This window comes from Callithrix jacchus, chromosome 1 (genome assembly GCF_049354715.1).
Source record: "Callithrix jacchus isolate 240 chromosome 1, calJac240_pri, whole genome shotgun sequence".
In the NCBI taxonomy this organism is placed as follows: domain Eukaryota; kingdom Metazoa; phylum Chordata; class Mammalia; order Primates; family Cebidae; genus Callithrix; species Callithrix jacchus.
In genome coordinates, this window is record NC_133502.1 from 199743762 (window position 1) to 199768460 (window position 24699).

The 24699-nt window shown below is 44.4% G+C and overlaps 1 protein-coding gene across 4 annotated transcripts in view; it reads left to right on the forward strand.

Annotated features, from left to right (window-relative positions):
* The first annotated feature begins 1212 nt into the window (after positions 1–1212).
* The window catches only part of KREMEN1 (kringle containing transmembrane protein 1), a 71088-nt gene continuing 47601 nt past the window's right edge, over positions 1213–24699 (forward strand). For all 4 annotated transcript variants that reach the window (XM_078337456.1, XM_078337462.1, XM_078337477.1 and 1 more), the window contains exons 1-2: positions 1213–1405; positions 24450–24612. In XM_078337456.1, coding sequence (XP_078193582.1) covers positions 1309–1405; positions 24450–24612 — 260 coding nt within the window. In that variant the 5' untranslated portion in view covers positions 1213–1308. The remainder of the gene's footprint in view (positions 1406–24449; positions 24613–24699) is intronic.

Consider the following 24699-nt stretch of genomic DNA (forward strand, 5'->3'; position numbering starts at 1 on the left):
GCCACGAGCTCCCGCATCCCTGACATCCCAGGCTGCAGAATAAGCAGCCCTGTCCGGTCCATTTCTGGACTTTGCGTTGGGCGTCGTACTTGCTTCTATCTCATCGAACCCTCTGAGGCCTTTTATTATTCCTATTCTGCAAACTACCGAGCCTCAGATCAGGAAACTTACCCTAGTTGGCGCTGGCTGTGTGAGGGGATACGGAACGAGGGGTCAGTATGTGACTGCAAACTTGGGGGTGGAGAAAGGATTTCAGCATTTGCTAAGCTCCTACTGTGCGTGCGTAAAAGTTTCCGAGCTTTCATTTTTTCTTTTTCTTTTTAAAGACCCGCCCCGCCGGTCTTGCTCTGTCTTACTGCAGTGGAGAGAACAAGGCTCACTGCAACACGGACCTCCCAGGCTCAAGCGATCCTTCTGCCTCAGCCTCCTGAGTAGCTGGGACCACTGATTGGTGTTTGTTGTTTATTTTCCTGTAGAGATGGGGGGGGGGTCTCGCTCTCTTCCCCAGGTTGGTCTCGAACTCCTGGCTCAAGCGACTCTTCCATCTCAGCCTCTCAAAGTGCTGGGATCATAGGAGTTAGTCACCGCGCCGGGCTCCAGGCATTCTTATTTAGTGCAACCGCTCTGGGGAGTAGTAGCTATTATCACCTTCATTTAACAGATGAGGAAATTGAGGTAAAAGCTATTTTTCCTTTAAACCTGCCCAAGGTCTTACAGGTGACCAAGTGGGATGTGAACTCTCCAAAGCATTCCTTTTTAATCATTACGACGAGCTAATCAAGGGAAAACAGTTTGCAAACTTCTGTTCTAATTATTACCGCTGTAGCTGAGCCCACGCGCGGGTCACGACCCGAGTGAGGGTGGAGCAGGGGTCACTGGGAGCCCGGCCTATTTCAGCCCCGCCAAACAGCTGGGTGACTCCGAGGCCCGGCCGAGGCCCCGCCCCGCACCTGCTGATCCTACCCCTGGATGGGACAAACAGAGCGCCCTGCGGGGCGGGCCCAGGTGTGGGTGAAAGGTGGGCGGGGCCTGATGCGTGAGTGGCAGGAGCGGCGAGAGGCCGGGGCGGGGCGTGCGTGCGCAGTGGGTTCCGCCCCCTGGGCCTCTCCGCGGAGCCTGGCGGGCCCCAGGCTGCAGGGGCGGTGGCGGCGCTGAGCGGGGCGGGCCGGGGCGGGCCGGGGCGGGGCCGCTGGGCAGCCGGGGCGGGGCCACACTCGGACCCCGTGTCCCGCTCCCATGGCCGCCCCCGGCTCCCCGTGCTGCCCCCTTTCCCCCGGGCCGCGCCCCGGGGCCCCGCACTGACGGCCCATGGCGCCGCCCGCCGCTCGCCTCGCCCTGCTCTCCGCCGCGGCGCTCACGCTGGCGGCCCGGCCCGCGCCCAACCCCGGCCTCGGCCCCGGACCCGGTGAGTGTGAGCGACCCCCAGCCGCCCGCCCTGCGCGGAGCCCACTCGAGGAGCGACCAGGGCTGGCCGGCCTGGGGGCCCCCCTCTCGCCTCAGGACCTTCCTGGCCCCTTCCCCGAGCCCCTTGGCGACGCCCCTCAGGCCTGGACGGTCCTTCCCTGGGACCCGTTTTCCCCCCCAGGCCCCTCAGCGACGCCCCCGGGCCCGGTGCCTTCCCCCGGCTGCAGGACCCGGTGTTCCTCAGCGACGACCCTCAGCCCAGGACGCCCTCTCCGCCTTGAGACCTCCAAGCCCCTCCGCGACGCCCCCTGGTCTGGGACATCTCCTCTGTCTCGGGACTCGGGACGCGCTGCCCGAGTCCCTCAGCGACACCAACCAGGCCGGGACGCCTCCTCTCCCCGGTACCTCCTGGGATCCCGCCCCAAACCCCTCAGCGACTCCGCCCGGGCCAGGACGCCCCCTGCTCCCCGGTACCTCCTGGGATCCCGCCCCAAACCCCAGCGACTTCCCCCGGGCCAGGATGCCCCCTGCTCCCCGTACCTCCTGGGATCCCATCCCCAAGTCCCCCATCGAGGCACCTTACACCGGGTTGGCTCCCCGGCTACAAGAGGCTACATCCCCGTCACCAAGACCCTCAGCGGCATCCCTACCCCGGGCCAGGGTCCCCTCCCCGAGCCTCACTACGACACCCCCGCATCCCCCCGTTCTCTCCTCCCTCCTACACCGGTGGAACCCGGCGCCTCCCCGCGTCGAGCCGAGTGGAGGCGGGAGGAGCCGGCGCTCAGCTCCTTTTCCCGAGTCCTCAGCTGCACCCGCTTGGGCGGACATTGTAACTTCTGCCTCACGAGGAACGGGATTGACTTGCTCGCCCTGCTAAAGGCAGGTTAGGGTCCTGGGACCACCCTGTACCCAGACGGGACGAGACGTGCCCTCTGTCCTCTGGGCCGCTTTGAACGTCCGTAAGACTCAGGTGATGGCTCAGCAGGGGGAGAGGAAGAAAGGAAGGGGTGATTGGAAACTTCTCCCCTACTGAGCTTAGGGTGCTCTTCCTGAGGGTGCAGCTCCGAGCTCCGTGTTTCGGGTTACCCCATGCCTTAAACAGGCCACTCACTGCCCAGGCCAAGCCCAAGGCCAGGTCTTTCTGAGGTGGGGCCCTGGACCTGGATGAAGCTTGAACTTCACTTAACTTCCACACACAACCTTGTAGCCGAATCCTTTCTAAGTTGAAGAGAAGGCAAGAGGGCGTTGCTTGGCGCGGTTACATTTCTCTGCAGGTTGTTTGGGTGTTGAGTATAGGACGTTTGTGAAAGGGATGAGAAGAGTTTATTACCCCTCTGCGGGAGTAGGCAAACCCGCCTCTGGGTTCTCCACCCAACGTCGCAGACTGATGTTGAAAAGATGAGATTTTGCTTGTGTAAGAAAACTCAGTTGCCTTGTTTACTCATTTGCTTGGATTAGTGAAAAAGCTAGGACTTGGTGTTGTCACTGCGTGACCTTGAGCCATGCCTTCAGCTCTCTGAGCCTCAGTTTCCTCATCTGTAAAGAGGATGATAACTTCTTTGCAGAGTGTTGTGAAGATTAAATGATACACTGTAGGTAACAGACCCACATATAGGAGGCAGTCAATAAACGTATTTCAATAATACTTTTATAGGGCCTCACAGTTCATCAAGTGCTAGACACCTCATTTACCCTGGGAATGATTAATTTCTGTAAAAGGCAAAGCTTGGCTTTAAATTGGTAGAACTGGGGTCTTCAAGTGTTGTAAACCTGAGGCTCAGTAAGTGGTTTCTGAGTGATCACCACCTTTTATGGGACTTCTACAATATGATCATTTCCACTGTTGTGAGGAGTGAGGGACATTCCGAGAGCCAGGATATGTCAACATAACTGTAACCTAGTAACCCCTTAGCTCAACTTTGCTATCTGTGTGGTCAGGATTTAATGTCCCCTACAAAGAGAAATGTATGGGTGGAAATAGACTGCTTCCCCTTCTGGAAAGGGCAGAGTCATAGCTCTGAAAAGCATCAAGTGAGCCAACTCTGCTCATGCTTGTTGGAAGGTATTCTTTTCCCAAGTATCTTTGCTTTTTTAAGGTCAAATGCAGCAGCTCTTAGGAAGTTTGCACCCCAAATCTTGGTGTGCTTTTATAAGAGTCTGGGGTTGGGGCAAATAACCATCGTGAAATGATTCGTGATAAGTGGTCCAAGTTCCCAGTTCCGTGAGCCTTGCCAGCTTGGTGTCTTACCATCCTGGTAAATCAGCGTTTTTTTGTTTTTACTTTTCCTGTTTAGTTGCAGAAGCAGTTTTAGGGAGATACCACATGGTCTTCAGCAACATATCCTGTCTAGATCCTACCCACTAGCTTTTAAAATCCTTTCCAATAAAACACACACACACACACACACACACACACACACACACACACACACACACACATTTTACTCTGAAGATATGCCAAGCTTGCCATTTTATATTTTTTGATACTGTAATTTTCTCTAAAATATTGTGGATGGAAAAAATTATTTCAATATTTATGTTCTGTACAATTTTGTAATATTTAAATTACTGGTGGTTTGCATTTTTGAATGCTGACTTTATAAAAACAGTTAGCTCATTCCCCATCAAGCCTACTTCTAATTACAATGTGTAGCCAACCCCAAATGATCTTCCTTCTCTTCATTCTTCCTTTAAGATTCTCTTCCTTCCTTCACAACTCATAAGAAGGAAGATAGAGGGTAATGGAATCTAGATTTTCCTTCAAGGAGGAGTACAGTTAGGGCTGTAGGGTTGATGGGTTCTCTATAGTGGGTCCCATCTAGAATTTATGGAATTTATGTTCTACTCAAATTGGGTGTTTTACTGCCTTTAGGGTCTATCAGATGTGCATTGACAGACCTTCTCCTCTCAGGTTATGTTTACTGTGAATATCTTCTATAGGTTTATAGATTGATGCCCATTCTCCTTTAACTCCTCATCTGGAATTTGTCCCACTAGCCAGTAGTGTGTTTGCCATAAAACCTGTGAGTTTAGTTAACAGCTAGAGCATCATACTGTCTACCAATTCTTGGCCTTCTTGGGGACTTCATTAATGCTAATAGAATTACCTGTAAGCAACATGGGGGCTGAATCAGTGAAGGAGTGAAGGGTGCATACCAGTTACTTGTATGCTCTGATTATTTTAAGAAACACCATTTCGACCTGGTATCAGAGACCTCTGATATTTTTGTGAAACATATTTTGGCCCCTAGACAAACTATTTAAATCTTTGAGGCCAGGCGTGGTGGCTCACACCTCTAATCTTCCCGCCAAGGCGGGAAGATCACCTGAGATCAGGAATTGGAGACCAGTCTGGCTAACGTGGCAAACCCCTCTGTACTAAAAATACAAAAAATTAGCCAGCCATGGTAGCAGGCGCTTGTAATCCCAGCAACTTGGGAGGCAGGAGAATCACTTGAACCCTGGAGGCGGAGGTTGCAGTGAGCCAAGATTGCACCATTGCACTCCAGCCTGGGCAACAAGAGCAAAACTCTGTCAATAAACAAATAAATAAATAAATAAGATAGGCAAAATGAGCGCTTTTATAAATCTTAAAGCAAGAGAGCATTCCATTTAGGCTCACTACTCATAAACAGAAAGTTGATGCACTCAATATAGACATGATTGATACACTTATGGCTTAGCATAGTTAGACCAAAAGCAATAAATGAGTAACATAAAATATATTGCTTTAAATAGCTTCACAATATACAGATTAGGGATTTTTGGTGATGGGGAATATACTATTCATCACCATCTTTCATTTAGAATTTTTGAGTCTGGAATGTCAACTGATGATCTAGGTCAGGTGTGGGCAAACATTTTTTGTAAAGGGAAGACAGTAATATGAGATTTGTGGGCCTTATACTATCTCTGTTGCAATTACTCAACTCATTAGGGCAAAAGCAACATAGACAAAAGGTAAATGAATAGGTGGGACTGTGTTTCAGTAAAACTTTATGAACACTAAAATTTGAATTTTCTATACTTTTTTTTAATTTGTTTTGAGATGGAGTTTCTCTTTGTTGTCCAGGCTGGAGTGCAGTGGCATGATTTTGGCTCACTGCAACCTCCACCTTCCAGGTTCAGGCAATTCTCCTGCCTCAGTCTCCTGAGTAGATGGGATTACAGGCATGTATTGCCATGCCCGGCTAGTATTTTATTCTTAGTAGAGATGGGGTTTCACCATGTTGCCCAGGCTGGGAATTTCCTATAATTTTTATGTTAACAAAATATTGTTCATTTGATTTTTTTCAAAACTAAAATTTTTTTTAATTTTAAGTCTCAGCTTGCGGGCCATTCTGTTCATACAGAAATAGGCAGTGAGCCACAGGCTGTGCTTTGCCAAGTTCTGCTCTAGGTCCATGTCTTTTGATTTTTTTTTTCAGTATTCACTGGTCTAGAAAAGGTGACAAGGAGGCTTGATTTTGGTGAATGAATGAACCTTTTACCATTTACTGTTAACTAACTTTGAGATACATATGGGAGAAATGGTTAAAATGGTAAATTTTATGTTTTACTTTACCCAATTTTTTAAAAAAAGATACGTAAGGGAGAAGTTCACACACATATATTTGGGTCTTTAATAAGACTTTTAGACCAGGCTCAGTGGCTGACACCTGTAATTCCAGCACTTTGGAAGTCCCAGTTGAATGGATCCCTTGAGCCCAGGAATTTGAGACCAACCTAGGCAACATAGTGAGATCCTGTCTGTATAAAAAATAAACAAAAATTAGCCAGATATTGTATAGTTTTAGCTATTCAGGAGGCTGAGGTGGGAGGATCACTTCAGCCTGGGAGGTCAGGGCTGTAGTGAGCTGAGATTGTGCCACTGCACTCCCACCTGGGCAACAGAGCAAGACCCTGTCTCAAAAAAAAAAAAAAAAAAAAAAGACTTTGAAAACGCCCTAAAGAGAAATTCAGTGTGGTTCAGTGTGCACTACATAAATAGTGCCTGCCTTGGAACTGGCCTATGGTCTGTTCAACTATGCCTGCAGATGTTGCTTAGAACAAACCATTGAGAGATCCATTTCTCAGAGGAAAGCCCAGGCAGCAGCAGGTGGCACCAGCCCTGACACACAAAAACAGCCAAGAAAAAAAAAGAAGACAAACTTCTGTCACTTTGCTAAGCAGTTAATTTTTATTTTCATGGTTCTATTGTCATATTTAAAGTGGTTTTAAAAAACAACAATGTGCTTAGCATGACCGATTATTTTGTTTTAATTAAAACATTTCTGAAAAAAAAAATGAAACATTCAAACATACCAAGTTGATTGTGCTTGTACTGTGGAACAGTTAATGCAAAACACTTGAGAGAGGCCGGAAGTTTGGATTTGTAGCTTTTGCCTAAGTGCTTGCCACCTGAATAAGGACAAGATAGGAGGAAGTGTATGTGTCCCTTAGAAAACTACCTGTATAGATTTTGAAGTGAGATCCAGACCCCTGATGCCACTTGGCAGGTTACTTTCTGCCCGGCTCACTGTGTAGCCTCCTCATTGGTAAGAATGATGACTGACATTCCTTCCATATTCAGTTTTACCTTGAGAATCCAGCTGGAACTCATAAGTATTAGTCTAGGAGGGGCAGTCTGAGGTCACTCTTTTTCCTTCCTCTCTTATCTTCATAGTCTTCCTCCCAAGATGGCAGCGCTTCCCTCAACCTTCACCTCACCTCTGAGATTTTGTCTGGATTCAGGCTGAGGAGGGAAAGGAAAGAGGCCATCGTAGAATAATGTCAGATGGGTGTCCATACACCTCACAAATTACTACTTCACAGAAACGTGACTTCTCCTCTAAGGGAATCCTTCCCCTCTTTTTAAATGCTCTTTCTAGGTAAACACCTCCCTAGCCTGGAATTGTACCAGTTTTAAGAGGAATGATTTGGGGTTCTAGGGAGTACCTTGGCAGACAAAACGTTTTAGGTCACCTCACATGCTAAGTTGCCTCTCTCCCTGCATTTATACAACAGGACCCTCTCAGAGCTGCCCCTCTGCTGGGCCCAGCTTCCCTTGCCATGGATTTAATCCCTGGCAAGTAGCCAAAGCATTAAACTTTTATTGTTCAATTTGCCACAAGGGCGGGGCCCTGCTTCTAGTGGGCTGAGGAGGCTGCAGCCGCTTCCAAACCCAAGTGTCACACCACATCAGCAACTGCAGACTCTGAGGGCTGGATTTCTTTCAGTTTGGTTAGATTCTTGGTTAGAACCAGAACAGTATACTCACACTCAAATTTTTAAAGCTAGGAAATAGTAAAAACAGTGTAGGCAACTTTTAGAGATGATTCAGAGTGGTTGTAGCTATCAGCATGTATGATTGACTCTGCATGGTTTCTTCTTCCCTTTCAAACAGACGTATTAGATGCCTGTGCATGTGCCTTAGTGTCCTAAAGTTGGATGAAAACATGGCAACCAAATAGTTCCCTACTAGACTAGTGGGGATTGCTAACCAATCCCATCACAGTATGTAAATTACTTGCTGCTGTTCCATCTATAAAAATTCATCTTCAAAGAAAATTATTGGGCTGGTAAAAAATATTTTTAATAATGACCACAGAAGCCATATTTGTTTTTCTTTGATGTTCTTCCGAAGACCCTTCTGGTTCTAATCAGATTGTTCCCACATAAAATACAGTGGAAATCTACAATAATAAAATCCCTATTCCTATGTCTATGGGGAAATAAACAGGATGGGGACTGTCCTTTTAAGGGGCTTTCCTCTTTCCTTTCCCCAGACTCAAAGCCTCTATTACTGGTGGGTGTTTTGGCATCAGTTAAGGGCCTTCAATCCTTCCCTCCCTCCATGTTTTGCTCTTTCATTAAAGTGTTTCTGTTGTCTAATTATATCCTTTCAATCAAATTAGAGACTGTAGCATCTGGTGAGGGCTGTAACTGCTGCCATCTGCACCTCGTATATACAGGCCTTTTCAGCTGAGAATCACTCAACTTCCAAATGGCAGGAAGAGATTTGGAAAAAGTTTAGTTGGAGAAGAGATTAACTTAAAAGGAGTGTCTTCAAAGGCTGGGTGTGATGCCCTGCTTGCTGTGATGTGTGCATGACCATGCAGAGCTCCATTGGCTTGGCTCACCAAAGATTCTTCTCTAGCTCTTCTGGCAGATGAAGGGTTTCTGATTGTCTCAGCTGAAATGACTAGACTGTCTTTGTTAGGGGCTTGGAGGGGCCAGGGGCTGAGCTGAGAAAGTCTCCCTTGAGAACAATCTTTAGTTATATGACCACCAGTTAATGGATGTGACACTTTCTGTTTATTTGACCATTTCTTCTAACTCAGTGATTTCAACTGGAGGAGATTTTGCCCCCAAGGGGCATTTTGCAATACTTGGAGGGAGGCATCTTTGGCTGTCACAGCTAAAGAGGTGCTACTGGCATCTAGCAGGTAGAGGTCAGGGATACTGCTGCTAAACATCCTAGAAGGCACAGGAGAGCCTGTACACCAGAGTTATCCAGCCCAAAATGTTAGTAGTACTGAGGTTGATAAGCCCCATCCTGAGTGTATTATTCTTTTGTCCTTCTTTTTACTGTTAGTTGCCTGCCCAGAAACAGTTGATATTGATCAGCATCTTTTTTCACTCTTAGGAAAGCAGATTCTGGCCGGGCGCAGTGGCTCACACCTGTAATCCCAGCACTTTGGGAGGCTGAGGTGGGCAGATCATGAGGTCACGTGTTTGAGACCAGCCTGGCCAACATAGTGAAACCCTGTCTCTACTAAAAATACAAAAATTAGCCAGGCATGGTGACATGCGCCTGTAGTCCCAGCTACTTGGAAGGCTGAGGCAGGAGAATCCTTTGAACCCAGGAGGCAGAGGTTGCAGTGAGCTGAGACCTCGCCACTGCACTCCAGCCTGGGTGACAGAATGAGACTCATCTCAAAAAAAAAGACTCTTCATTATCCACATCTAACCTCTTTAAGAATTTCTGTGGACACTGTTTCAGAAACCTTAATGCAAGAAGGAGGTCTGTGATTCACTGTATCTTTTTATTCTCTCTAGAGTATAATTGTCAGATAAATTATAGGATGCCCGATTAAGTTTGAATTTCAGATAAACACCAAAGAATTTTTTATAAGTCTGTTTCATGCAATGATTAGGAATACCTGTCTTAAAAAATTATTTGGTATTTATCTGAAATTCAAATTTAACTGAGAATTCTGTTTTTATTTCTCAAATCTGGCAACCCTAATCGAGCTTCATGGAACACTCCAAGAAACTTTAAACCTTTGAAAATCAGAATTAATCTGTTGGCCACTGTCTGCTCTTATTCTTTTTGCTCCAAGTGACCGGAGATGATAGTTCCATTTATAAATCAGTGTTATACTGAGCCTTTCCTTCTGCCCTAAACTGTCTCCCTGGCTAGAACTTATGAAACCCATCTCAAGTCATATTTTTATGTTGGGAATGATTAATAAGTGCTTATCAAATCCCTACTGTGTGCTCAGCATCTCTGATTAGGACTTGTACCTATGCCAATTGACAGAAGACTGCGATTTTGTTGCTTCAGGTTTTACCTTGAAAATGTACTCTAGCAATATATGATCTACCTGGTATCAGCTCCTCACTCAGGAGCTCTTATATTATTTGTCTATCCCGTATCAGCCAAGGGAAGCTGAAAAGCCCAGAGTCTGGCTTACATGGAGTGTATTGGCTGCCCTCCAGGACTCTTATTATTGGGGAAATTTCTTGCCATCTGACATTAAACATAGGTCACAGGCATTGCTAACAAAACTTGTCTAGAAGCTGGATTTTATCAGTTTATCTCCTTTTCGTCTAATTGAGAACTTCAGACAGCATGGAAAGAGGTTGCTCACGTCATGGTGAGGCAAGGTGTAGATTTGAGCTGGGTGCCTTCTGCTTAAAGCAAACTAAGAATATGAAATTCATATTTTTATTTTATTTTATTTTATTTTCAAGATGGAGTCTCGCTCTGTAGCCTAGGCTGGAGTGCAATGGTGCAATCCTGGCTCACTGTAGCCTCCGCCTCCTGGGTTCAAGCAATTCTCATGCCTCAGCCTCCCAAGTAGCTGGGATTACAGGCGTGTGCCAACAAACACAGCTAATTTTTGTATTTTCAATAGAGATGGAGTTTCATTATGCTGACCAGTCTGTTCTCGAACTCCTCGCCTCAAGTGATTCTCCCGCCTAGGCCTCCCAAAGTGCTGGGATTACAAGCGTGAGCCACTGTACCCAGACACCATCCATTTCCTTTAAATAGCAGAGTCCCCTGGTTTAAATCACAAATATTTGATTTCCTTGATTTCCTAGAAAATTAAACTTTCCTAGAACTTGTCATGGGTATTGCTAGGTGAGTCTTGAGGCTGGCCTAGAGAAACACATTGGTGAGGAAACTAGGGCACCGTGAATGTATCTGTAATGGAGTTTTGCCCTAGCCCCTCATTCACCAGCTTCCTTCATTCAACACACATTTTGCCAGGCACCTTCTATGTGGTCTGTAGTTGCTGAGGATACAAAGGTGAGTAAGATGATCAAGAAGCTCACAGGCTATTGGAAACAGGGCCGTGTGCTTCTTGAGCAATTACAATTCAAGGTAATCAAATCCTTTAAGAGCTGTGACAGCAGGCATCATGTGACTTGTTTCAAAACCCCTGGTTTCTCTAGAAGTTAGTGCTACCTATTCTAGACCCTGAGCCTTTTGTCTTTTTATTTTCTTTAGAACTGGCTTATAATGAGCTGAGGTATTGTCCATCAGCAAGCAGGACTTTCAGCTTTAAAATATCTCAACATTTCCTGTATCCTTATGAGAAAAATTTTTTTTTTTGAGACAAGTTCTCACTCAGTCACCCAGGCATGGTTACAGCTCACTGCAGACTTGACCTCCCAAGGCTCAAGAGAGACCCTTGCTTGCCCCAGCCTCCCAAGTAGCTGGGAGGCACCCAACACTACACCCGGCTAATTTAAAAAAAAATATTTTTTGGCTGGGCACAGTAGCTCACGCCTGTAATCCCAGCACTTTGGGAGGCCAAGGCCGATGGATCATCTGAGATTGGGAGTTCAAGACTAGCCTGACCAACATGGAGAAAATACAAAATTAGCTGAGTGTGGTAGCACATGCCTGTAATCCCAGATTCTCAGGAGGCTGAAGCAGAAGAATTGCTTGAATCTGGCAGGCAGAGGTTAAGGTGAGCCAAGATCGCACCATTACACTCCAGCTTGGACAACAAGAGCAAAACTCACTTCTAAAAAAAAAATATATATATATATACACACATATATATATGTAGGGACAGGGTTTCACTATATTGCCAAGGCTGTGAAAACTTTGTAGTATGAAATTTTATTTCAAGATTCTGAAAGATATTTATAAATAAATATCTAAGGTAGATTTATTTGTATTCACATATTGAGAGATAAAATGCTTTAGATCACCAAAATATAATAGAATATATTCTATTGATATTGGAAGTGAAATCCATCAAGGTGCTTTGGTTAATAAATGAAATGTTTTTCTTAGAGTTCTGCTGAGTTTGTGACTTCTGACTATTTAAATGAATCCATTCTTTAACTGAGGTTTAATCTCTCTCTACATATTATAGACTTGAATGCTGATAGGTTAATGGACTTATTTTTTTTCCTCAAAAAGTGTCTTTTGGGCTTCAATTTGATGGTTGTGATACTAGAAAGGGGTCCTTCTCTAGACCCCAAAAGAAGGTTCTTGGATCTTTCATAAGAAAGAATTCAGGGGCCAGCTCAGTGGCTCACGCCTGTAATCCCAGCACTTTGGGAGGCTGAGGCAAGTGAATCACCTGAGGTCGGGAGTTTGAGACCAGCCTAGCCAACATGGTGAAACCCCATCTCTACTAAAAATACAAAAATTAGCCGGGCATGATGGTGGGTGCCTGTTATCCCAGCTACTCGGGAGGCCGCGGCAGGAGAATTGCTTGAACCTGGGAGGTGGAGGTTGCAGTGAGCTGAGATTGCACCATGCACTCCAGGCTGGGTGATAGAGCGGGATTGGTATCAAAAAAAAAAAAGAAAAAAAAAAGAATTCCAGGCAAGTCCATAGAGTAAAATGAAATCCAGTGTATTATAGAAGTAAATGAACAAAAGAATAACTACTCCATAGGTCCTTAGGCAGAGCAGCCCCTAGGGCTGCTGGTCAGCTATTTTTATGGTTATTTCTTGACCATAGGCTAAACAAGGGGTAGATTATTCATGAGCTTTTGGGGAAAGGGGTGAGGAGTTCCCGGAACTGAGACTGAGGATTCCTTTTTCGTTTATTTTCTTCTTTTTTTGAGACGAAGTGTTGCTCTGTCTCCCAGGCTGGAGTGCAGTGAAGCGATGTCGGCTCACTACAACCTTCAGCTCACTACAGCCTCCGCCTCCCGGATTCAAGCGATTCTCCTTGCCTCAGCCTCCTGAGTAGCTGGGACTACAGGCGCCTGTCACCACCTGGCTAATTTGTATTTTAAGTAGAGGGGGTGGGGGTTTCACTCGGTTAGCCAGGATGGTCTGGATCTCCTGACTTTGTGATCCGCCCGCCGGCCTCCCAAAGTGCTGGGATTACTGGCGTGAGCCACCGCGACTGGCCCAGGTTCCTCTTTTTTTAGACCGTATAGGGAACTTCTGGATGTTGCTGTGGCATTTGTAAACTGTCATGGTGCTTGTAGGAGTGTCTTTTGGCATGCTAGTATATTATAATTAGTGTGTAATGAGCAGTGAGGATGACCAGAGGTCACTTTTGTCACCATCTTGGTTTTGGGGGGGTTTTGGCGGGCTTCTTTACCGCATCCTGTTTTATCAGCAGAGGCTTTGTGACCTGTGTCTTGTGCTGACCTCCTATCTCATCCTGTGACTAAGAATGCCTAAACTGGGGATGTAGCCCAGCAAGTCTCAGCCTCGTTTTACCCATCTGCTATTCAACATGGAGTTGCTCTGACTCAAACGCCTCTGACTATTGTATGGGTTTATAACATGGTAAATGATAAAAATTCCTCAAGCACTAATGCATATTCATGATGACTATTCCAGGCAAAAACACACATGCTTCACAGTGACAAGCATGGCATGTTTTCCAGTGGGTCCTGCCTGGGTAGGAGTGGAGCATATTTAAGATGAGAGCCAGATGGGAAAAGAGTGCTACCCAAGCCACTGCGTTCTGGACCTTCTCTGCCTTAATAATGATTTCTTTTTTGAATTTTTATTTAACAAATAAGGCCCCCTCTCTGAAGCATTTTCATGGTTCTTCTGAATTCAAACATCTGGTCTTATATTTACTGTAAGTTCAGTTTTTCTTGGAATGGTCTTTTAAGTAATTAAATATTTCATCTCTTAGTAGAGATAAATGGGAGATTCAAATAGAAGACCTCAAGTCCCCTTCCAAAAGTATAAATTCTTTAGCTAAAGTAACTTTGGGAGGCATGGCCTTTCCTTACATACTGTTTTGAAAGATACCGTCTCCTTAAATGGAAAAGATCTAAAAGGTATTTTAATGAAAAGCTAATACTTAAGACATTATAGTGATTTTTGTTGTAGTAATTCCACTTTGGGCAAAAGTGCAGCTTGTTTTCTGGTCATTTGGCACTGTTAATACACAATCCAAGAACATGATAATGAATGTCAGCTTTTACTTTAAATGACTAACTTTATGGCTGAATTTTTTTATAGTCCTTGAAAAAAGGCTAAGGTAGATTAATTTCAAAATAACATTTTAGTAACTATTTTCAAGATGTTCTTTGAAAAATCTTTTATTATGGGAAACTTAGGACACAAATAAAGAAGAGAGTGTAAGGAAGTCTCATGTATCTATCTCCCAACCTCCACGATTATTAACCATGGATAATGTTGTTTCCTCTATACCCTCTTCATTCACCTGACTATATTATTTTGTAACCAATTTCAGATATGTCACCTCATCTGTAAACATTTTAGTATGTATCTCTAAATGCTAAGGATTCCTTTCAAAACCGTAGTAAGAGTACCACTATTACAGCTAAAATAAACCCAGTAATTCCTTAATGCCATCGAATATCCAGTCAATGTTCAAATTTTCCTGGTTGTCTTACTTGTATTTTTTACACTTTAGTCAGGATCTAACAGGGTATATTTAGATAAAGTGAGTCCTAAATTTCTATTAACCCTTAGATTTCCCCTTTTTTCTTTTCTTGCATTTTACTTGTTGAAGATGTAGTTTCTTTTAAGCAAGAAGAATGCCTCAGTAGGCCAGGCACAATAGCTCTTGCCTGTAATTTTAGCACTTGGAGAGGCAGAGGCAGGTGGATAGAGTGAATCCAGGGGTTCAAGATCGGCCTAGACAACATAGACCCCATATCTACAAAAAATTTAAAAATTAGCCAGGTGTGGTGCCACATGCCTGTAGTGCCAGCTATATGGGAGGCTGAAATGGGAGGATCACTTGAACCTGGGAGGTAGAGGCTGGCCACAGTGAGCCAGGATTGCTCTCCTGCACTCCAGCCTGTGTGAAAGAGCAGCACCCTGCCTAAGTACCTCTCAGAGGGAAGACCCAGATGGGAGGTGAGTTTGTTTGTTTTTGAGATGGAGTTTCGCTCTTGTTACCCAGGCTGGAGTGCAATGGGGCAATCTCAGCTCACTGCAACCTCCGCCTCCTGGGTTCAGGCAATTCTCCTGCCTTAGCCTCCCGAGTAGCTGGGACTACAGGCGTGCACCACCATGCCCAGCTAACTTTTGTATTTTTAATAGAGACAGGGTTTCACCTTGTTGACGAGGATGGTCTCGATCTCTTGACCTCGTGATCCACCCGCCTCAGCCTCCCAAAGTGCTGGGATTACAGGCATGAGCCACCGCGCCCGGCCTATTTGTTTGTTTACCATAGAATTCTTACTTCCATTAGAGAAACATAAAATTAGACAATTTTAAGCCTGGAAGCGATTTTTAGCCATTATTCCTTTCCAGTCATGTCACCCCAGACTTTTGAACTTGAGTTTCATTTTGTTAGACTTGAACTTGAAATTGTAGACATTTACAGTGAGGGGACGTTGAGATAATCTGGCTCAACCCTCCTAATTTCTTTTTTTTTCTTTCTTTTTTTTTTTTTGAGACGGAATTTCGCTCTTGTTACCCAGGCTGGAGTGCAATGGCATGATCTCGGCTCACCACAACCTCCGCCTCCTTGGTTCAGGCAATTCTCCTGCCTCAGCCTCCTGAGGAGCTGGGATTACAGGCATGTGCCACCATGCCCAGCTAATTTTTTGTATTTTTAGTAGAGACGGGGTTTCATCATGTTGACCAGGATGGTCTCGATCTCTTGACCTCGTGATCCACCCGCCTTGGCCTCCCAAAGTGCTGGGATTACAGGTGTGAGCCACCGCGCCTAGCCAACCCTCCTAATTTCACAGATGAGGAAACCACGGAAGAAACTGAGGCCCAATGACATGTCTGGGTGGTTTGTTCAAACCACAATGTCAGCTGCTTTTCCTATATTGTTTCCCCTTTATTGCACTGATTCTCCATACGTACTATGTGTGTACAGGGTTGTTTTTTTCCCTAAACTGTCCTCTTTCTAGTCTAGATCTGATGACATTCCTCTATGTAATTGTAGAAATCACTGGTCTTGGAGAGCCATTTTTGAAGATGGGAGTGTGTCCTCTCATATCCTCAATGGTTTTGGGTTGGAAAAAAACTGGGAACCCCTCCCTTCCCAGGGCCACATGCCCCTTTACTACAGGGTTTTACATAACTGAAATAAGCTTTTCCATAGTGCTTTTGAGTATCTGAGGGCAAAAGGTAGTCTGCCCAGGAGCTTTGAAGTGGTGCAAGTTCCCACTGAGCACCAATCTGTATTTGAAACCCAACAGGGCAATAGGTGTGTTCTGTGAATATTTGACAACACTGTCATGTTGCCCTCTCTCTCTATATATATTTTTTTGAGATAGAGTCTTACTCCATCATGCAGGCTGGAGTGCATGACCATGGCTTCCTGCAGCTTTAACTTCCTGGGCTCAAGTGATCCTCCCACCTCAGCTTCCCAAATAACTAGGTTACAAGTACACACCACCATACCCAGCAAATTTTTAACTTTTATTTTTATTTGTAGAGATGGGGTCTCCCTACGTTGCCCAGGCTGATCTCAAACAACTCCTGGGCTCAAGTGATCCTCTTGTCTTTCCCTCCCAAAGTTCTGGGATTATATGGCTGAGCCATACCTTCTAGATATTAAAAAAAAAACATTTCCACCTAACCCTTAGATTTCTGTAACCTATCTACCTACCAAGTTTCATAGACATTTTTTAAAGAACAGGATATTCTCATTGGAATGTGTTATCTGCTGTCTTGCTTTTAAGATGCTGTAATTGAATTTAATGTGTATTGATTCACGTTGATTTCAAACCAGGCTAAAACCAACCAGATTCTTCCAACGTAAGATCAGTAGAAGTGCTAAGTGGTCCCACAGAGAACAAAATTCTCTCACAGAATTTTGAGAGAACAGAGACTTAACTTCGGTGGATAAAAAAAAAAAATGACTCTCACAAGCATTGTTAATAGAGATCTAACTAGTAATTCTACCAGAAAACCAGGAATATTCTAGATTCAATATGAGAAAAGTGTTATATTTCTCAGTAGCATGGTTTGGGACAAATTAAGAATTAACGAGTAATAGAGCTTTATAGAGAGCATATTCTTCAGCTTTATTAAATCTTACCAAAGATTAGGATGTCTTTTAGATTAACTGCTGTTTTCCTACCACTATCTTATACACGTCATGTTTTAATTATTATTATTATTTTGAGACAGAGTTTCACTCTTATTGCCCAGGCTGGAGTCCAATGGTGTGATCTTGGTTCACTGCAACCTCCACCTCCTGGGTTCAAGTGATTCTCCTGCCTCAGCCTCCCAAGTAGCTGGGATTACAGGCATGTGCCACCATACCTGGCTACTTTTGTATTTTTAGTAGAGATGGGGTTTTACCATGTTGATCAGGCTGGTCTTGAACTCCTGACCTCAGGTGATCCACCCACCTCATCCTCCCAAAGTGCTGGGATCACAGGCATGAGCCACCCTGCTTTGCCAAGTTTTAATTATTTTAAAAGAATACCTTGTTGTAGTTTAAGCATCAACTTTAAAGCTGCAGAGCAGGTATTATACAACCTGCAGTTTTTTCTGGGACTCTATTAATTTGTATTTTTCTCACTTATGATTAGTGTAAACATTCAATTATGTGATTTTAGTAGCATAAATAAATGAAGATGTATTTTTATCATATTTATAGCTGAAATTTTGGTTAAGAAAAACCTACTTGCTCCTCTGTATCTTTTTCCTTTACTGCTTATCCACTGAATGCTAGGATTCAACAGAGGAGTCAAACCATATATATGTTCCATCTTGATGGTAGCCTAACTTTTTTTTTTTTTTTCCCCGAGATGAAGTCTTGCTCTGTTGCTCAGGCTGGAGTGCAGTGGCGCGATCTCAGCTCACTGCAACCTTCACCTTCTGGGTTCAAGTGATTCTCCTGTCTCAGCTTCCCAAGTAGGTGGGGTTACAGGCATCCACCACCACACCCAGCTAATTTTTTTTTTTTTTTTTTTTTGTCTTTTTAGTAGAGACAGGGTTTCACCATGTTAGCCAGGCTGGTCTTGAACTCCTGACCTTGTGATCCACCTGCCTCGGCCTCCCAAAGTGCTGGGGTTACAGGTGCGAGCCACTGCGCCTGGCTGATGGTAGCCTAACTTTAAACAGAATTGTAGTAGGATGATGTGGTTGTATATTCATGTTATATTGCCTTTTATAGCTAATTATTTTGTGGACCAGAATAACATACGTACACACACACATATTTTGAGATGGGGTCTCACTGTGTCACCCAGGATATAGTGCAGTAGTGTGATCTTGACTCACTGCAACCTTCGTCTCCCAGGCTCAAGTGATCCTCCTACCTCAGTCTTTTAAGTAGTTGCGACCACAAGTGCACGCCACCATGCTTGGCTAATTTTGTATTTTTGGTTGAGATGGAGTTTCGCCATGTTGCCCAGGCTGGTCTTGAACTCCTGAGCTCAAGTGGTCTGCCCACCTAGGCCTCTCGAAGTGCTGGGATCACAGGCATGAACCACCACACCCGGCCTCAGAATAACCTATATTATCATGATGCTTATAATATTTCTAAGCTGATATAAAGTTTGATTATTTTTATACCTTTACGATTATACAATAATAATTTTTGGATACCTACCATGTACTGAGTACTTTACTTACACACCTTCCAATTCTTCCAACTGCCCGGAGCTGTAGATAATCAAATCCCTCATTTTGCAAGTCAGAAAACTGAGGCTCAAAGAAGTTAGGCAGGTGCTTGTAGCTTGTAAACTGAAAAGCTGGGGTCTGGCTCTAGAGCCCCTAACATATGCTTTCTGCACTGTACCACATTGTTGCTAGAGGTTGTGTGTGATAAAGAAAAAAAAAAAAATACTGAAAGAGCTTTCCTAGCTTTTCTCCTACCTCACAGGCTGTACTTTCCTCAGTCATCATTGTGAAGTGTGATATGTTGGAGGACCCCAGGGCTCAGCCCCAGATGTCAGGGCTCATACACACAGTATCCTATTCTCTCTACACATAAGTGCTGGGGACCATATTTCTAGCTCTAGCCTCAGCATTTTTTTCTCAACTCCAGACTCATGTAGCCATTTGCTTACTCCACATCTCCACTCAGTTTTCTGAAGATGTCAAGCTTAACCTATCCAAAACCAAACTCTTGATTCTATCCCAAAACACTCTGACCTTCCTGAGCCCTCCCTATTACAGTAAACGGTATCACTTCTCACCTGGTTGCTCAGGCTCCTTTGGTGTTCTGTTTGACCCCTCTATCTCTCAGATCCTGTATCCAAACCCCCCAGCAAATACTTTTGCCACTACCTTCAAAATATGTCTGGAATCTGTCTACTTCTCACCACCCCACATCTGCCAGCCTAGTCCAGGCCATCCTTCTTTCTAGCCCATCCTTCTACAGTAACTACCTACTTTTCTCCCTGCCTAGTTCCTATCAATGGTTTTTCCTCTACCCAACAGCTAGTCGATTCTATTACAAGATAAGTCACAAAAATAAATAAAAATAAAAGATAAGTCACATCATGCCATTCCCCTGCTCAAAGCCCTCCAGTGGCTTCCCCTTACACTTACAGAAAAAGCCAAAATCTCATTTATCTAACCCTCAAGACCTTACACATCCTGGCCTTGCCTGCCCTTCCCTACTCATTCTTCTACTTCAGTCAGATTAGAGGAGTAGCTTTGTAGCTCTCCAAACCTGCCAAGCATATTGCCATTTGCAGGGGCTTTGCATCTGCTGGACCCTCTGCCAGTTACACACCTCCCACCTCATTCACTGGGTTTGCTTCCTCCCTTCATCCACATCTCTGCTCACTAGGCCTCCTCTGACCCACTCTAAGAGAGAACCCTTCCCATTCCATATTCCTCCCTTTACTCTGCTTCATTTCTCCTAATAGCACTTATCACTCTCTGATGTTAATTTTGATCAGTTTATTATAAGTATGTAAGCTCCATGAATACAAGATCTTTGTTCATCTCTGTAGCCCCAGTGCTGTCAATAGTGCTAGGTACATAATATTGAATAAATATTTGCTGAACTAATTAATGAATAATTTCCTAGACATTAGATCTCTTGCCTTCACTCATTCTCTTTTCACTGAATACATAAACAGTTGGCTGTGTGTGTGTGTGTGTGTGTGTGTGTGTGTGTGTGTGTTTCTTATTGGTTTAAGCCACTCCTTGCTTATTTAGCCAATGCTTACATCAGTTTCACAGAAGTAGAAAATAAGGGAGGCTGGGAGCTAAATGACAGAACTTAGAAACACAAAGAAGGAAACAATAGTGACTGGGGTCTACTTGAGGGTGGAGGGTGGGAGGAGGGAAAGCAGCAGGAAAGATAACTGTTGGGCACCTGGGTGATTAAATAATATGTGCAACAAACCCTTGTGACACGAGTTTACCTATGTAACAAACCTTCACATGTATGCCGGAACCTAAAATAAGGTAAAAAAAATTAATATAATCACTATAGAAAACAGTATGGAGGTTCTCAAAAAATTCAAAATAGGGTGACCATATTCCAGCAATCTCAGTTCTAGGTATATATACAAAGGAAATAAAATCACTATTTTGAAGAAAAAAAAATAAGGGAGGTAGGGTCCTATTTACCTAATACACATCCTAGTATCTGATGAAATCAAGATGCACAGATGACTTTAAATCCAAAGCATTTGGCAGGGTGCAGTGGCTCACGCCTATAATCCTAGCACTTTGGGAGGCCAAGGAGGGCGGATCACGAGATCAGGAGTTTGAGACCAGCCTGGCTAACCCTGTCTCTACCAAAAATACAAAAATTAGCTGGGCATGGTGGTTGGCCTCAGGAGGCTGAGGCAGGAGAATTGCTTGAACCTGGGAGGCAGAGGTTGCAGTGAGCTGAGACTGCAATATTGGGCAGCCTGGTGACAGAGTGAGACTATCTCAAAACAACAAAATCAAGAGCTTTCAGGTTTGTTTTTCTTGCTTTTCTCCACAATTGATAAGTACTGGGCAAGGCTGGTCAAAAAACAATCAGAATGTGTTACATTGCCTCAGTTTCCCCAGTGTAACTGAGAACAAGATTGGGTCTAAGAGGAACAGACCCAAGCAAACAAGCCTGCACTTTCCCGCTTCCACTCTCGGATGCTGTCTTGTCTCCATTCATAAGGACAGTCATGTGTGTGGATTCTTTTTATTACACATCTGCCACATTCTTTTGTATTACAAACCAAGTCATCCAGGTCTCAGGACCCTCTCCTGCCCTGCAGGTTGCTGTGTATAGCTAAGACCTTCCATTGATATATTGAGATGCATATCTGGCTGCCGGATCACCCCTCACACTTTTTAAAACAATTTATTTTTATCCTATACATTTAAGGGGTACAATATGATGTTTTGCTATACAAGTTCTGATAGGAGAAAAAGATGTATTAACACATAGCAATTAAAATTCTAGCAATTGGCATTTTAGAAAAAGATGTATTAAAGCATAGCAGTTAAAATTTAGCAGTTGGTTAGCTTGATGTTCTTAGAATCATTTAGTCTGGTGGTTCTCAAACCTGATTACTTAACAGAACCACCTGAGCTGCTTTTCAGAAATACAGGTTTCAGGTCCTACTCTAGCTCTAGGGTTGGAATAGGGCTCTGGTGTGTCTGGTGTGGTAGATCCCACACACATTCTCTGTTGCTCTCCCTCTCTCTCTCTCTCTCTCTCTCTCAGATCACATGTATTCCTTGTGATAGTGAGTGTTGTGAAGCAAACAAAGGGTAGAAAAATGGAGTAAAGATGATGGGAAGGGCTTTCTGAGGAGGTAGTATTAGGGAAAGAACAGTTTGGGCAGGAAATAGCATAGTGTACTCACAGAATTAAAAGCAGACCAGTGTGGCTGTAGCACAGCAAGTGAATAAGGGAAGAGCTCTGCTTCAGTGGGAGGAAGGGGCTGAGGCTGCATCACAGAGGCCTTGCAAACACTGAGGAAGAATTGGTTTTGTTCTGAGTGCCGTCATTCTCTTAAGAACTATGGGGAGGCCGGGCGCGGTGGCTCACGCCTATAATCCCAGCACTTTGGGAGGCTGAGGCGGGTGGATCACTAGGTCAAGAGATCGGGATATTGACATCCTGGTCAACAAGGTGAAACCACATCTCTACTAAAAATACAAAAATTAGCTGGTCATGGTGGTGCACACCTGTAGTTCCAGCTACTCGGGAGGCTGAGGCAGGAGAATTGCTTGAACCCAGAAGGCGGAGGTTGCAGAGAGCCGAGATCGTGCCATTGCCCTCCAGTCTGGGTGACAACAGCGAAACTCCATCTCAAAAACAAAACAAAAGAATGTACTGTAAAAGAACAGAAGTGGAAGCGAGACCCAAACCATTCTCTGATGATAAAGGGAACTATACTATTGGCATCAAAGATGGAGAGGAGAAGGTAGTTTCAGGGTATAAGTTTTAAGGAAGTCAACAGGACTTGCTGATGAATCGGAAGTGGAGTGAGGAAGAGAATGGGGAAACAAGGGTGATGCAAAAGGGGTTCCATAAGAGGCAGCATAGGGTGTGGTCGAGTGCTCAGTTCCCTCATCTGTAAAATGGGGTACTAAGGTACCTCTCTGGGTTGGTGGTAAGTTGACATTTGTAAAGCACTTAAACAGAGTTTGGCACATGGTAAAACACTGGTAAATATTTGAAGTGATTTGGATGATGTTTATTCATCCAAGGTCGCACAGCTGGTCAGCAGCAGGTCCAGGACAAGAAGTGAAGGCTTAGTCTCTTGGTTTAGTGCATTTTATGCTACACTGAGCTGCCTCTTTCAATTACCTTTGAACTTATTTATGCAGACTCTTGGTTGAGGGTTTGGCCTCATGGTACATGAAGAGTTGCTCTTATCATAACACATGAGCTTTGCACCAGACATAATACATTGCTAAGGTTGGCCGGGTGCGGTGGCTCACGCCTGTAATCCCAACACTTTGAGAGGCCAAGATGGGTGGATCATTTGAGGTCGGGAGTTTGAGACCAGCCTGGCCAGTATGGCGAAACCCCATCTCTACTAAAAATACAAAAATTAGCTGGGCGTGGTGGCAGGTGCCTGTAACCCCAGCTACTAGGGAGGGTGAGGCAGTAGAATCTTGAACCTGGGAGGTGAAGGTTGCAGTGGGCTGAGATCATGCCACTACAGTCCAGCCTGGGCAACAGAGCAAGAGTCTCAAAAAATAAAAATATAATAAATAATAAATAAATTGCTAGGGTTTTTTGTATAGCTGGACATTCAATTATTTTGGCTATCCATAAAATGGTGCCATTCCAGACAAAACACAGGGCCTGAATGATCAGAGGAAGAGGGTACTAGAAGAAAGATGTTCTGTGGATAGTTTGAAGTATTAAAAGAAATATCTTCCAGAATGTGCTAGTGTTGTTCACATGCTTAGCATAGAGTAGGCACATGGACGACACTAAGAGATGGCATTAAGAGTCCTTAATACCGGAAGTTAGAGGTCAGTGCATGCCAGGAGAAGGAAAGAAATACAGCTGAGAATGCTAGTATAAATCCCCAGATTGTCAGTTTTCTAGTGATGTATCTTTAAAAAGTGTTTGAAGTGCTTCTATATGTCAGTTTCAACTAAGCTACTTTCTAAAAACTGTCCTTTGTACTGTGCTTGTCTCATGAACCTCTTCAAGTTTAATGCATGCAACATGTGGGTGAAAATCCTATCAGCCTCAGTTCCCATCCCCCAAAGTCTGAGAAGCAGATTTTAGAAACACATCGTTGCACCTGCGAGGATTTGTCATTTTATTAAATTGGACCTGAGATGATTTTCAATGTGCCTGGTAGTAGAATTTCAGAAAGAGGTGAGAGAAAATGCCAACTCAGCCCTTCCTCCCTTGTGTTGACTGTCTGTTTTGTTGAACCTCTATCTCAAACAGCATGGAGAGGACTGTTCTTCATTACCAGGGAATGTGAGTCATTCCCAGATTTGTGTGATTGGGATTCCAAAGCATTGCTCTATCCGATGGTCTTATTAAATCCAAGTGTCAGTGCAGCCTTTCAGACTGTAGGGGAGAGCTCAGTTCCAGCTGGTGACCTGGTTCTAGTTACCACACAGAGAAACTGGCGAGAGCAGTGACCCCCTCTGCGTACCCAGAATTCCACGTGGATGGCTGTTACCAACTGTTCCCAGATTTGGGGGTTTCCTGATTCACTTCATGGGCTTCAGTACACTTCAGCTCTCTGTTTATATCCTAGTTGGGGGTCTGTATGCTTTCTGGGAAAATGTTCTACTGTCTGTAGACAAGCTAGTGCCAAGATTAGCCTGGCTTTTTGAGGGTACCTATTTAAGATTTATTTAGCCCCAGAAGTGTTAACTGCACCGTGTCCAGGATCTAGCAAGACACTATCCATTTCCAACTTGGTCCAAACAAAACAAAACATCAACCAAAGAGGGAGGAAACTATGAATGTTGCCAGAAAATTAGTTTGCTCTGTCTTTTCTTTCTCCTAGAGTGTTTCACAGCCAATGGTGCGGATTATAGGGGAACACAGAACTGGACAGCACTACAAGGCGGGAAGCCATGTCTGTTTTGGAACGAGACTTTCCAGCATCCATACAATACTCTGAAATACCCCAACGGGGAGGGGGGCCTGGGTGAGCACAACTATTGCAGGTAAGATGGGGCCATGCAGTACTTTAAAAAGACAGATATATATCTGGTCTCTTCTTCGAACCTCTTTCATCCCAGCTCACAACTTGG